At 41.3% G+C, this 14,718-nt stretch overlaps 1 protein-coding gene across 3 annotated transcripts in view; it reads left to right on the top strand.

Annotated features, from left to right (window-relative positions):
- The window catches only part of LOC123745880 (cytochrome c oxidase assembly factor 6 homolog), a 57,473-nt gene that overhangs the window by 31,518 nt on the left and 11,237 nt on the right, over nt 1-14,718 (top strand). For 2 of the 3 annotated variants that reach the window (XM_069317514.1, XM_069317513.1), the window contains one exon: nt 11,252-11,316. In XM_069317514.1, coding sequence (XP_069173615.1) covers nt 11,252-11,316 — 65 coding nt within the window. Of the gene's footprint in view, nt 1-2,146; nt 2,680-11,251; nt 11,317-14,718 lie in introns of those variants that run through there. The other variant, XM_045726980.2, reaches the window with a different exon arrangement.

The raw sequence follows: 14,718 nt of genomic DNA, 5'->3' as shown, positions 1-14,718 counted from the left end.
AGAAGAGCTGGGGGCATTACCTGTTGTTGGTTGAGGTAGGCCATCTATGGATTTAGATGCCGGGTTGCATGTGCATCCTGTGGCTGGTCCTTCTCCATCAGGTTGGCGCTGTGCTCGCTCTTTTTTGCAAGGAGGCTTTCCATGGTTTGTGCTGGCCCTTTTGATGGGGGCATTGTGCCTGTTTTGCTGACTCCTAGTTTCATGATTCGTATGCTTTTCGGGTCATTTCCCACAGGCAGCGGTGGTGTTGGTCGGTTCCTCTCCCACCCAGGGGTTCGAGTCTTTCCAAGCAGGCTTCCTCTCCTCACCTGTGTTGGGTGTTCTTGGAATAGGTGGTTTCTGGTGTGGTTGGAATGACTTCATCTCTTCAGTGGGTTTTGCACCTCTTCTAAGTCCCTAAATGGAACTCGCAGGACTTCAAGTTTATCCTTGATCTTTTGCAGCTGGCCCAGTTCATTCCTTGCCTCTCCTTCCAGATCACATTTTCCCGGGTTCATCTCATTCTTAAGGCGGACTCTTGCTTGATTTCCATGAACCTCAGGGACATGTACTGGCATGTCCTTTACATTTTGGGTTCAGGGATTGGCTAGGTTTTGTTGAAGGCAACAGGTTCTTCCTGTCTTCTTACCTCTTTTGGGTTCTTCTGTTTGGCCTCAATCTGCCTCCATGCTTGTTAACACGCTTGACTCAAGTCGTCCTGGCTCGTCTTAAGTTGTTGGGGGTTTGTGTTTTGGCCTACCTCTATGACTGGCTAGTGTGGACTCCCTGCCATTATATGAGTCTGCTAGCCAGGGATTTGGTTCTTTCTCAGTTTGCTGGGTTCAAGTTCCTGGTGAATTGGTGCAAGTCCCAGTTGGTTTCATCTCAGGTTTGGACTTGGCTAGGCTTTATTTGAGACTCTTGGTCAGCGTTGCTTTCCCCGTCTCCAGCGGCATTTCTTTCTTCCTTTCGATTTATGGTCCCCCCCCTTTGGTCTGTGATCGTTTCCTTAAGTCTTTGTTTTCTCTTGCTATTGGTTGTCAGGTTTGGGAGCTTCATACTCTCCGCTGGAGGCTTGGTTTTCGTTCTTTTTGCCCCGGTGGGCATTTTGTTCATTTGCAGCCGGCTCCTTTTCTGATAAAGAATGAGCCATTTGGCTTCTGGAGGGGTCCTTTGATCATTGGTGCTTGGTTGGTTCAGCTGGGGGTGCATTATGTGCTGTGTCTGGTGGGAGCTCTCAGCTGCTACCTTTGTGCCACAGATTCTGCCTTGTGGAGTTGCTTCTCTTACCTTGCCTTTCCTGTTCTAAAACTCGTTTTTCTCAGGTTGTCTGCAGTGTTCTTCAATGTAGCCAGCCTGTGATTGACCCCACATAACATGTTTTGGGGGTATGCAGTTCTCTTGGCAGTGTTTACCTACATGTCTTAGGCTGCTTTTTGGGTGCTGAGGTTTTGGAGGTCGACCTGGGTTCTGGGGGCTCGATGTCTTCTTATTGTTCCGGGCCCCGGTGCTCTTGGGTGCCCCGGTCTGTCCTCTTCAACTTGAATTCTGTGGTGCTTCCTTTTTCCAGGTGGGCACCCGTGTTTTTTTTTTGTTGTTTTTTTTTATCTCCATTGATAGTTAGCTTCAGGTAGCCACAAGGAGCTTTTCCCCAACCAGTGTGAATGTAATGAAATGACAATTTCTTGGTGAGCTCTGGTGGATCCCTGACCCCCCTCCCCCCTCCCAGGTCATTGGATGGATGCCTACATCTGCCCTAGAACTGAGCTTGGGATGGCATTCCCCCCCTTCTCCTGCCCCCCCAAATGAGTGGGGAGAGGTGGGGCCAATAAGCTCTTACTAGTTCAGAGAAAATTTGATCATTTGTTTACATTGTTGTGGGAATTCTTTTGGCAGTACTCAAGGCTTTGGTCTCCAGGAAAGCTACCAGTTCTGACTCACTGTTTTTCTGGTTGCCTTCCCCCAGTGGCCAGCAAAAATAAACGTCAACCGCTCCCTGCGCCTCTTCGTGGGGAACAGGTTCTGATGCTGGTAGCCAGTAGGTCTGTGGAACTCTGTGGCTGCTGCGACCATGTGGATGTCAGTTCATAGTAACTTCAGGGACCCACCATGACTTGCCCAGAAATTGGCATTTTATTACATTCTGTGCTGCTTTTATTTCCATCAGGCACTGACGAAAGTTGCAAGGAATTAAGAAATATGTATAATGAACACTGCCCTTCAACATGGGTGAAGCATTTTGATAGGAAGCGGAGCTACCTCATTTTTAAGGAGCAGATGAAGCAGGGATATGAGCCATTGGATTTTGAGCCAAGAAAAGTTAAAGGTTAATGAAAAATTTATTATTTAAATATTTTCTATGTTATCTTTACTACTTGTATGGCATGTGTACAATCAAAATTTTTACATCTTAGTTTCATATTGATGTTAAAATGAAATATAATCTTCATATTCAGGATAATTTGAATCATTATTCTTGTTAAAAGTTGATAAACTCATGCAATCTTAAGTCGTAATGTATATTTATTATGTAAATGACTGAACATCAATTTCATGTATTTTGTGTAGTACATATGCAATAAGTACTGAATTAGCAAAAAGATTTGTAAATTTATGTATGAATAAATTTTTTGTATGCTAGTATAAGCCAAGTTTGTAAATGTATAAATATAAATTTACCTGAAAATCAGGTTTTATTCATTTAATTGTTTATATTACCAGTCCTCAGCAGAATCTGAATTACAGTTGTGGTTGCTAGCAGTGGTTTTAAGAAGTTTTCATTGCTTGTTCTACTTGTTCGAGAATGTTAAATGATACTGTAGACACGCGATTATCCGAAATCTGACCATCCGGAAAAACGCCCTTATCCAGCTAAAATCGTGGCCTGATAGAGTTCTCACTATCCGGCCAAAATGTCCATGGGAGCCGGAAAAGTGGCCTAACACTCGCTGTACACCACCACCACCAGGGAGGGAAGGAGTCACCCCTCACTGCTGCTCACTTCCTCTGTCCTGCGCACATTCACTTTCCCCTCCCTCCCCAAGAGGTCCTTCTGTAGGTGGCAGTAGATTGCCAGCCTGGAGAATGTCCATCTAATACAATAAAGCATTCATGAAACGAGTATTTTGATAACTTTTTATTATCCTAATAATATTGCTAAACAAAATCTGCAACCAAAAATATATATGATCATGTACTGTACATCCAGAATTTAAGAAACAATTCTGGTTACCGGTGACAAGTGTAGGGTTATCTGAGTGAGCCCGTCCCTTCCCCCACCACCGACACACCTTCCCAACCCGCTCCACATCCCATACACTGCTTAAAGGTCACAGCTCAACTGTCCATAATAACCTTCCTAAGGGAAGGAGGAAGGGAAGGGAAGGAGGAAGGGAAGGGAAGGAGGGAGGGAGTCAGTCAGGAAGAGAAGGAGGGATGGAGTCGGCCAGGAAGGGAAGGAGGGAGGGAGGGAGTCGGCCAGGAAGGGAAGGAGGGAGGGAGGGAGTCGGTCAAGAAGGGAAGGGAAGGAGGGAGGGAGGGAGTCGGTCAAGAAGGGAAGGGAAGGAGGGAGGGAGTCGATCAGGAAGGGAAGGGAAGGAGGGAGGGAGTCGATCAGGAAGGGAAGGGAAGGAGGGAGGGAAAAAGAGTTGAGTGTAGTTACAGGATGAGAGCTACGCTAGTGGTGTCCCGTCTTCCCAGCACTCTGTCATATAACGCTTTGAAACTACTGACGGTTTTGGCCTCCACCGCGTTCTCACCTAAATTGTTCCAACCGTCTACCACTCTGTTTGTGAAAGTGAATTTTCTTATATTTCTTCGGCATCTTTGTTTAGTTAGTTTAAATCTATGACCTCTTGTTCTTAAAGTTACAGGTTTCAGGAAATCTTCCTTATCAATTTTGTCAATTCCTGTTACTATTTTGTACGTAATGATCATATCACTTCTTTTTCTTGTCTTCTAGTTTTGGCATATTTAATGCCTCTAACCTCTCTTCGTAGCTCTTGCCCTTCAGTTCCAGGAGCCACTTAGTAGCATGTCTTTGCACCTTTTCCAGTTTGTTGATGTGCTTCTTAAGATATGGGCACCACACAACCACTGCATATTCTAGCTTTGGCCTAACAAAAGTTATGAACAATTTCTTTAGTATTTCCCCATCCATTTATTTAAAAGCAATTCTGAAGTTAGAAAGCGTGGCATAGGCTCCTCGCACAATGTTCTTTATGTGGCCCTCAGGTGATAGTTTTCTATCTAGAACCACCCGAGTCGGAGCCGGTCGGCCGAGCGGACAGCACGCTGGATTTGTGATCCTGTGGTCCCGGGGTCGATCCCGGGCGCCGGCGAGAAACAATGGGCAGAGTTTCTTTCACCCTATGCCCCTGTTTCCTACCAGTAAAATAGGTACCTGGGTGTTAGTCAGCTGTCACGGGCTGCTTCCTGGGGGTGGAGGCCTGGTCGAGGACCGGGCCACGGGGACACTAAAGCCCCGAAATCATCTCAAGATAACTCAAGATAACCCCTAGATCTCTTTCTTTATCAGAATTCTTTAAAGATTTCTCACATAATTTATAGGTTGTGTTGGGTCTATGTTCTCCTATTCCACATTCCATAACATGGCATTTATTATCATTAAATTCCATTTGCCAAGTGGTGCTCCATGTACTTATTTTGTCCGTCTTCTTGAAGGGCATGACAATTATTGAAGTTTGTTATCCTTCCTATTATCTTAGCATCATCAGCAAACATGTTCCATATAATTCTGTATACCATCTGGTAGATCATTTATGTAGACAATAAACATCACTGGTGCAAGAACTGAACCCTGTGGTACTCTACTTGTGACGTTTCTCCAATCCGATACATTGCCTCTGATTACTGCCCTCATGGTTAGCTTAGCATTTTAAAAGCACCGAATCACCTTCTGTGGTTGATTTGAGCATTTGTTTCACTTCGTCTCTAGACACCTCTATGTGCTCTATGCTGGTCTCTGGAATTCTTATTGTGTCGGGTTCTCTGAAGATCTCATTTTGTACAAACACACTTTGGAACATTTCATTTAATGTTTCAAGCATTTTCTTTTCATTTTCTGTGTTCTGTTCCCCATTTTCAACCTCTGAATATTATCCTTTACCTGCAGCTTGCTTTTAATGAATTTATAGAAAAGTCCTGGATCTGATTTTCATTTGTCTGCTATACTGTTCTCAAAGTTCCTTTCTGCCTCTCTCATTACTGACGTGTAGTTGTTTCTTGCATCTTTGTATCGTTGGTATGGTTTGGGGGTTTGGCCTCTTTCTATAATGATTCCATGCTTGTGTCTTTTGATCTCTGGCCCTCTCTCAATTTCTGTTGAACCAACCCTGTTTCCTAGGTCTACATGTCTGTTTTGGAATGAATGTTTGTGTGCCTTCATAGAATATTTTACAAAATTTGGCATACATCTCATTTACTTCCTTGCCTAGCAACAAGTCTGTCCAATTATACCCATGAAAAAAATTTCTTAGTTCCTAATAGCATCCTCTCTTGAAATGGAGTTTAACAACTGTTTCAATGTCCCCATTCTCTACTAGATTATATCGCATGGCATATTTAATGTTCAAGAGGATGTGATCACTCTTTCTCAAGGGAGGAAGGTACTGGATGTCGAATATCTCCTTCTTTCCTGGTGAATACCAGTACTGACGTAACATCCCCTACCCTCATTCTTATGGCCTGCTTGACGTGTTGATACATGAATGTCTCCAAGATGAGGTTTAAATATCTGCCTGTCCAAATGTCCTCTGTTCTTGCCTCGTAGGCCTCCCAGTCTATTGCCTTAAAGTTGAAGTCCCCCAGTACCAACAATCGGGATTTATCTTTGCCAGCTTTTACCATAATCTTTCTCATGACCATTATGAGGCCCTCTCATTTGTCATCCAGTTCTTCCTTTGTCCATGTGTTGCTTGCTGGTGGGCTGTAGGTATTTAAAATTATCAGCTTATCATCTTGATTCCAGACCTGCAATGACATTATGTCAATATCTCGAGGGTTTTCAAATATTAACTCTCTTACCTTCAGGTGTTCCTTCACCAGCACAGCCACTCCTCCCCCATTCCTAGTTTTCCTGTCCCATCTCCAAACTGAGTAGCCCCTTGGGAATACGACCTCATTTAAAATATTTTCTTCAAGTTTAGTTTCTGTTAATGCGACAATATCTGGGACTTTGATTTGAATTATATCCTTCAACTCCAATATTTTCAATCTCACCCATCTATATTGGTTTGTACTATTTTCAGGAATATGTTCCCCTTCCCTTTGTTCTTTACACCCCCTTCCTTTAATGATTTTGTTGCTCAGTCTATAAGTACCATTTCACAAGCTTTCCAGTCCCTGACACTTTGTAGAAAAAAAGAATTCCTTTCTTCATTTCTATCCCCATTTAGACGTTTTGCTTCAATGAGGTTCATTTTCAGCATTTCTCTGTCCTCTTTTGAGAGGTCTTGTCTTATTGACCAAAGTTTGCCGTTCTCGTCACATTGCAATTTTCTGGTATTCCGAAGCACTTCTGTCATATACTGTACTGCACTCTATTAAACGTCACCCTTAAGAGGGGGTTCTTGGCTTTCTCATATTTTCCTATCCTCTTAAAATCACTAATATGCTCCTTTGAATTTAGGCCTTCTCCTAATCCTACTATTTTTTCTATGATTTTCATCTCTTCTGCTGCTCAGTCCACCCTAGATGAAATTTCCTTCTTTAAACATCCAAAAATTATTATGGATTTCTATCTACAGTGTTTTGTACCAGTTTACTGTTGGTTGCCAGTTCTTTCCTAATTGCTTGCCTAAGATCCGCTTCTTGTTTATCATTACTGGTTTTGACTTCCAAACACACTTCCTTGATTGTCTCTTTCTCTTTTACAAAAACCTATATTTTTACAACCTTATATTTTAAAACCTATATATTATGTGGGAAATCTTTAAAGAATCCTGATAAAGAAAGAGTTCTAGGGGTGGTTCTAGATAGAATACTATCACCTGAGGACCACATAAAGAACGTTGTGCGAGGAGCCTATGCCACACTTTCTAACTTCAGAATTGCTTTTAAATACATGGATGGCGATATACTAAAGAAATTGTTCACGACTTTTGTTAGGCCAAAGCTAGAATATGCAACGGGTGTGTGGTGCCCATATCTTGAGCAGCACATCAACAAACTGGAAAAGGTGCAAAGACATGCTACTAAGTGGCTCCCAGAACTGAAGGGCAAGAATTACGAGGAGAGGTTAGAGGCATTAAATATGTCAAAACTAGAAGACAGAAGAAAAAGAGGTGATATGATCACGACGTACAAAATAGTAACAGGAATTTATAAAATCGATAGGGAAGATTTCCTGAGACCTGGAACTTCAAGAACAAGAAGTCATAGATTTAAACTAACTAAACAAAGTTGCCGAAGAAATATAAGAAAATTCACTTTTGTAAACAGAGTGGTAGATGGTTGGAACAAGTTAAGTGAGAAGGTGGTGGAGGCAAAACCGTTAGTAGCTTCAAAGCGTTATATGACAAAGTGTGCTGGGAAGATGGGACACCACGAGCATAGCTCTCATCCTGTAAGTACACTTAGGGAATTACACACACATTTATTTACACACACACATATATACACACAGACATCTATACACACATATATACATATATAATGTACACACAGTAAGGAAGTAAGGACCCGTTTCGTGAGTTTGTACTCGAGGATATGGCTACCAGTTCATTCCCTTACGATGAAAGACTAGGCCGTTAGCCATCCAGTAGGCCATCCCCAAAGACACAATAGTCATGCTGCACATGTAGTAGACAGCAAAGGCAGCCATATGCTTCAGGGAAAGCAGTGATAGATGTACTGTATAGCACAATAAAAGCAGGATGTGAGCCACAGGGGCAGAGTTTTCTACTGTTAACAGTGGGGCAACTGATGGATGAAAGAATAAGGGGCCAATGTTGATGAAGGGATGGCACCAGCGGGCCTGCAGATTAAATCAACAGAGAAGAATTAGATACCAGTCGAACCAATATTCACTGAACTTGGTAAGTAAGACCAGCAGAAGAAGTCAATACAGAGCAAAGAGGTCTATTCAGGAATTTTCCCTGCAGTATTGTTAGTAAGCCTTGTTAGTTTAGGGATGCCAAATTTACTTCAGGCAATCACTTGTTTTGTTGCACATGTTTTTATTGGAATTTTCCCAGTTTCTCTGGCTGATCTCTGTTATGGTGCTTCTACCTTATATAAGCCAGGTTCCGACTCTTGCAGTTGGTTGATTATGAATGGGTCTTGGAGGCTGGTGCATTGAGGTAAGGTTTACTGCTACCAAAGTTCAGTTTGGCAGCTTGATTTTTTGTTAGATTTACAAATGTGAATAACTGTGTAACCATTTAAGGTGTATACTGTTGTTGGTTGAAGTGTTCATTTAGCCATATTTCAGTTAAGTTGATAAAGGAAAGATTTTCATCTTAAGCTTTTAGTAATGCATATACTGTATATTGGAAATAAGTCCCCACATTTAACACTTAGATACTAAATATTAAATTAAATTACTATAACGTTTGTCTTGTTTATAATAGTGTAATATAATTAAGGTGAAATAATACACAGTAATATGCCTTGGGGGCCGACACAGTTCTCTGCTTGGTTACGTCAGCTCCTCCTGCCTTGCCTCCAGATGATTGAAGACCCGCTGTTATTCTTTTACATCTCGTTATTAAATTAAGGTGAGGGGATTAAATACATTGAGTTAATAATATTAATTTAATTTCTTAGACTTTAGTGACCACTCCTAAATTATTATTAAGCCTTGCACTGACTAAAAGGTTGGAAAGTGTGGGAGGGAGAAAGGGTTCATCATTATGGATAAACACAGCCTATGTTGGTGATATAACATGTTGACGACAAAATCCTTGCATTAGTTGCCTAAAGGTCTAATAGCCTCATTTAAGGTAACTGCACTCTTTTCTGGGTAACTAGCTCCGGCTCCCAGGAGCTATCCAGGCTGATATGGATATATTAGACTTTGGGATCAATGTGAACGGAGTTCAAGGCCTACTGGGGACCACGAGCCAGAGTCTGGCCCCCTCAGAAGAGGCATGAGGAGCAATGACCTATAGAAACCCGTGTGTGGTTAGAAGCATTCAATGTCTGCCATCAACTGGGTCAGGCACCCAGAAAGGTAAGTGCCCCAAAACAAACCCCTATTCTGGCTAAGAAAATGCTACTGAAAGCCAAACTAGTGGACAGAACTCTTAAGTGAAAACGAACAAATGAATCTAACGTCACCACTTTACCGTGCCGCTGTCTGCGCAGTTCCCCCTCCCCAGGAGGGGAAAGGGGGAGCCCCAGACCCTCACGCTGACAATCTGCACCCCAATTCCGTGACTGATGTGAAAGGCTGAGGTCATGTGACTATGGCTTCTGTTTTCTTGGCTTTCAGCTCTGTGCCTTGTTGTGTGGTGCTGCTCTTCTGGTGGTGCACGGGCCAGGAGTAATTTCACAAGTACTCTGGCTGCATGTACTTAGGGTCACCTTCCCCAGGTGCCCTATAAGTGCTGCCCTTGGGGCTTGGGGCCACCTACCACGTGACACCTTGGGTTCTACCTCTGTTTGGTCTTTTGCTGCTTGGTGATCGACCACTCTGAGTGTGCTGGGGTGTTTCATACATCCTTGTTTGCTTTAGGGTTAGGGGTAGTTTGCACCGGTGGGGCGCAGGGTACTGCACTGCTAGTTATCACCCATTATAGTGGCCGGCTGTGTTCCGCCTGGGTACGTTGTCCTCGGTGATGTTCATTGTCTACATAAATGATCTACCAGATGGAATACAAAATTATATGAACATGTTTGCTGACAATGCTAAGATAATAAGAAGGATAAGAAGCTTAGATGATTGTCATGCCCTTCAAGACCTGGACAGAATAAGTATATAGAGCACCACTTGGCAAATGGAATTTAATGTTAATATATGCCATGTTATGGAATGTGGAATAGGAGAACATAGACCCCCACACAACCTATATATTATGTGAGAAATCTTTAAAGAATTCTGATAAAGAAAGAGATCTAGGGGTGGTTCTAGATAGAAAACTATCACCTGAGGACTACATAAAGAATATTGTGCGAGAAGCCTATGCCACGCTTTCTAACTTCAGAATTGCTTCTAAATACATGGATGGCGATATACTAAAGAAATTGTTCAAGACTTTTGTTAGGCCAAAGCTAGAATATGCAGCGGTTGTGTGGTGCCCATATCTTAAAAAGCACATCAACAAACTGGAAAAGGTGCAAAGACATGCTACTAAGTGGCTCCCAGAACTGAAGGGCAAGAGCTACGAGGAGAGGTTAGAGGCATTTAATATGCCAAAACTAGAAGACAGAAGAAAAAGAGGTGATATGATCACTACATACAAAATAGTAACAGGAATTGATAAAATCGATAGGGAAGTTTACCTGAGACCTGGAACTTTAAGAACAAGAGGTCATAGATTTAAACTAGCTAAACACAGATGCTGAAGAACTATAAGAAAATTCACTTTCGCAAACAGAATGGTAGACGGTTGGAACAAGTTAGGTGAGAAGGTGGTGGAGGCCAAGACCGTCAGTAGTTTCAAAGCGTTATATGACAAAGAGTGCTGGGAAGACGGGACACCACGAGCGTAGCTCTCATCCTGTAACTACACTTAGGTAATTACACTTGGGTAATTACTTGGGTAATTACACACTCACTCACACTCTCTCACTTACTTTTCTTGGTGGTAATCCCATGCTAGGACCCCGTGGGTAGACACATCCTGGGGGTTCAGCTTTTAATAAGTTTGGTTGGTAGACTTGGGCACCGGTTCACAGTACCCTGTCTGGGGTTCTCTTAGCATGTTTCCCGTCTAAGGGCCCAGAGAAACCCAGCGGGGGCACTTTGGTCCAATGGATGCGACCTCTGAGTCTCCTCTTCCCTATCAGCCTGGATAGCTCCAGGGAGCCTCTGGGTGTCACGCAGAAAATGGCGTTTCATTACATTCAACGCTGGTTTTTTCGCCTCATGGTTGATAAATATCCAAATATAATATATAAGATTTGGCCATTTCTTGTGTATATAAGGTGTTAGGAGTGAGCGTGTCTACACTGTAGGATATCACCATAATCAAAAGTGAGAATACTAACTCTTCAACATCAAATTGAAGTTAACAATTGATGAAACTGAGATTCTTTAATTACATAACCAATTGTGATTTTCCCAATCTAATAAGTAAATTGCCGGCAGGAGAGGAAGCAACAACATTACGAGTCAGACAAGAGGCAGCCGTATTCCCCATGAAGCTGTTTCTGGTCCGTGAACGATGTTAATTAAGGCTTACTCTGGTCTATGGATTTTCTTAGATAAGTATTTTGTTTACTACTGATTCCAATTCAGATGGTGCAGTAAATCATATAAATAAATTCATTAGTCTGAAATAAACTTGGGAGTAACAGAATTAAAGCTTTAAATCAAATAAATAATAAATACGGCACCATCTGAATTCAAATAATTAATAAATAACCCTCCACTGTGGAAACTGTGTGTAAAGTAACCTATTTTATATAGTCCTCTGGAAATTAAAATTAAATATTGAAGTTAAGTTATCCAAGTAATCCCACATTGTTAATCTTTCATACCTAGATGGCTAATTGCTAGTCATTTGTATTTGGATGTGCCATAGCCTGATGTGCTATGGAACACATCAGCTTAATCAAAACTTAATTCAAATTAATTATTGTTGCTAGTTCAGATTGAAGTAACATCATCATTAAAATAAATAAAATAATTAAATAAACAGCCTCAACAAATATTATCTAGGTCACTAGGCTAGTGTGGCTGTAATTTTATAATAACTCAATTTTAACAGCAGCATTTGTTGGCCTTATGATCTTGCCATAATTTACATATCACAGAACTTTTCTAGGTCTAGAAAAGCTGGAAAATGTCAAGAGAAGCTAAAACCTTTCTTTGGAGAGCCCTTTCGGCTCCCTGGAGCTATACCGGGCTGATGTGTATATATTAGACCGTGGCAACAGTCAATCAATGGAGTTCTAGGCCTACCAGAACCAAGAGCCAGAACCTTGCCCCCTCAGAGAAGCACAAGGAGCAATGGCCTATAGACACACCCATGTGGTAATTACCTAAGTGTAGTTGCAGAATGAGAGCTACGCTCGTGGTGTCCCGTCTTTCCACCACTCTGTCATATAACGCTTTGAAACTACTGACGGTCTTGGCCTCCACCACCTTCTCACCTAAATTGTTACAACTTTCTACCACTCTGTTTGCAAAAGTTAATTTTCTTATATTTTTTTTGGCATCTTTGTTTAGTTAGATTAAATCTATGACCTTGTTCTTGAAGTTCCAGGGCTCAGAAAATCTTCCCTAGTAATTTTATCAATTTGTTAATATTTTGTACGTAGTGATCATATCACCCCTTTTTCTTCTGTCTTCTAGTTTTGGCATATTTAATGCCTCTAATATCTCTTCGTAGCTCTTGTCCTTCAGTTCTGGGAGCCACTTAGTGGCATGTCTTTGCACTTTTTCCAGTTGGTTGATGTGCTTCTTAAAATATGGGCACTATACAACTGCTGCATATTACAGCTTTGGTCTAACAAAAGTCGTGAACAATTTCTTGAGTATTTCACCATCCATGTATTTAAAAGCAATTCTGAAGTTAGAAAGTGTAGCATAGGCTCCTCACACAGTGTTCTTAATGTGATCTTCAGGTGATAGTCTTCTTATGTTGAACTACCTCCAGATATCTTTCTTTATCAGACTTCTTTAAAGATTTCTCACATAATTTATAGGTTGTGTAGGGTCTATGTTTTCCTATTCCACATTCCATAACATGGCATTTATTTACATTAAATTTCATTTGTCAAGTGGTGCTCCATATACTTATTCTGTCCAGGTCTTGAAGGGCATGACAATCATCTAAGTATCTTATCCTTCCTATTATCTTAGCATCATCAGCAAACATGTTCATATAATTCTGTATTCCAACTGTTAGATCATTTATGTAGACAATGAACATCACCGGTGCAAGAACTGAACCCTGTGGTACTCCACTTGTGACATTTCTCCAGTCCGATACACTTCCTCTTAATACTGCCCTCATTTTTCTATCAGAAAATTTTTCATCCATGTTAGCAGCTTACCTGTCACCCATCCAATGTGTTCGTTTCCAGAACAACCTCTTATGTGGAACTCTGTCGAAATCATTTTTTAGATCCAGATAGATACAGTCAACCTAACCATCCCTTTCCTGTAAAATCTCTGTGGCTTGATCATAGAAACTGAGTAAATTTGTTACACAGGATCTTCCAGATCGAAAACCATACTGATCTGATATTATATCGTTTGTCTCCAGGTGTTCTACCCATTTAGTCTTGATTATTTTTTCCAATATTTTGACAATTACACTTGTCAACAATACAGGTTTATAATTGATAAGGTCCTCCCTGCTGCCACTTTTGTAGATTGGAACTATGTTAGCCTTTTTCCACGCATCTGCTATGACTCCTGTACACAGGGATGCCTGAAAAATCATGTGAAGTGGAATGCTGAGCTCAGATGCACATTCTCTCAGAACCCATGGTGAAACTCCATTTGGGCCATCTGCTTTGTTCTTACTTAGCTCCTTCAGCATATTTTCCACTTCGTCTCTAGACACTTCTGTGTGCTCTATGTTGTTCTCTGGATTTCTTATTGTGTCTGGTTCCCTGAAGATTTCATTTTGCACAAACACACATTGGAAATTTTTGTTTAATGTTTCACACATTTCCTTTCCATGCATGTTTCCCTTTTCCATGCATTTTCCATGCATCTGTTTCCCATTTTCACCCTCTGAATACAGTATTATCATTTATCTGCAATTTGTTGTTTATAAATTTGTAGAATAGGCCTGGTTCTGTTTTACATTTGTCCGCTATCTCTTTTCAAAATTTCTTTCTGCCTCTCTCCTTACTGCCGTGTTTCTTGCATCTTTGTATCGCTGGTATGTTTGGGGGTTTGGCCTCTACCAGTATTGATTCCATTTTCATGTCTTTTGGTCTCTGACCCTCTCGCAATTTCTGTTGAACCAATCCTATTTCCTAGTTCTGCATCTCTGCTTTGGTACAAATTTTATTGTGCCATTACCATTTATTTCACAAAACTTGGCATAGAGTACATCTCATTTACTTTGTGTCCTAACAGCAAATCTTTCCAATCAAATTCCTTAAAGAAATGTCTGAGTTCCCCATAATGACCTCCTAAAATCAGGTTTTTCAACTGCTTCAACCTCATTTTCTTTCAGATTATAACGCATTGCATACTTTATTTCCAAAAAGGCATGGTCACTTTTACCCAAGGGAGGAAGGTACTGAAAGTCAAATATATCTTCCTCTTTCCTGGTAAATATCAAGTCCAGCATGGAGGGAACATCCCCTTCCCTCATCCTCGTAGCTTGTTTAAATTAACATATTGAAACATGAATGTTTCCAGGATGAGGTTTACAAATCTACAAGTTCAAAAATCCTCTGTTCTAGCTTCATATGCCTCCCAGTCAATGGGTTTCAAGTTAAAATCGCCGACTATCAACAGTCGTGATCTATCTTTATCAGCTCTCGCTATAATTTCTCTCATTATTGTTGTAAGACCCTCTCATTTATTATCTAGCTCCTCCTTTGTCCATGTGTTGCTTGGCGGTGGACTATATGCACTTATGATCA

Source organism: Procambarus clarkii, chromosome 88 (genome assembly GCF_040958095.1).
Source record: "Procambarus clarkii isolate CNS0578487 chromosome 88, FALCON_Pclarkii_2.0, whole genome shotgun sequence".
Classification (NCBI taxonomy): Eukaryota; Metazoa; Arthropoda; class Malacostraca; order Decapoda; family Cambaridae; genus Procambarus; species Procambarus clarkii.
This window is presented reverse-complemented; position numbering and strand designations above follow the sequence as displayed.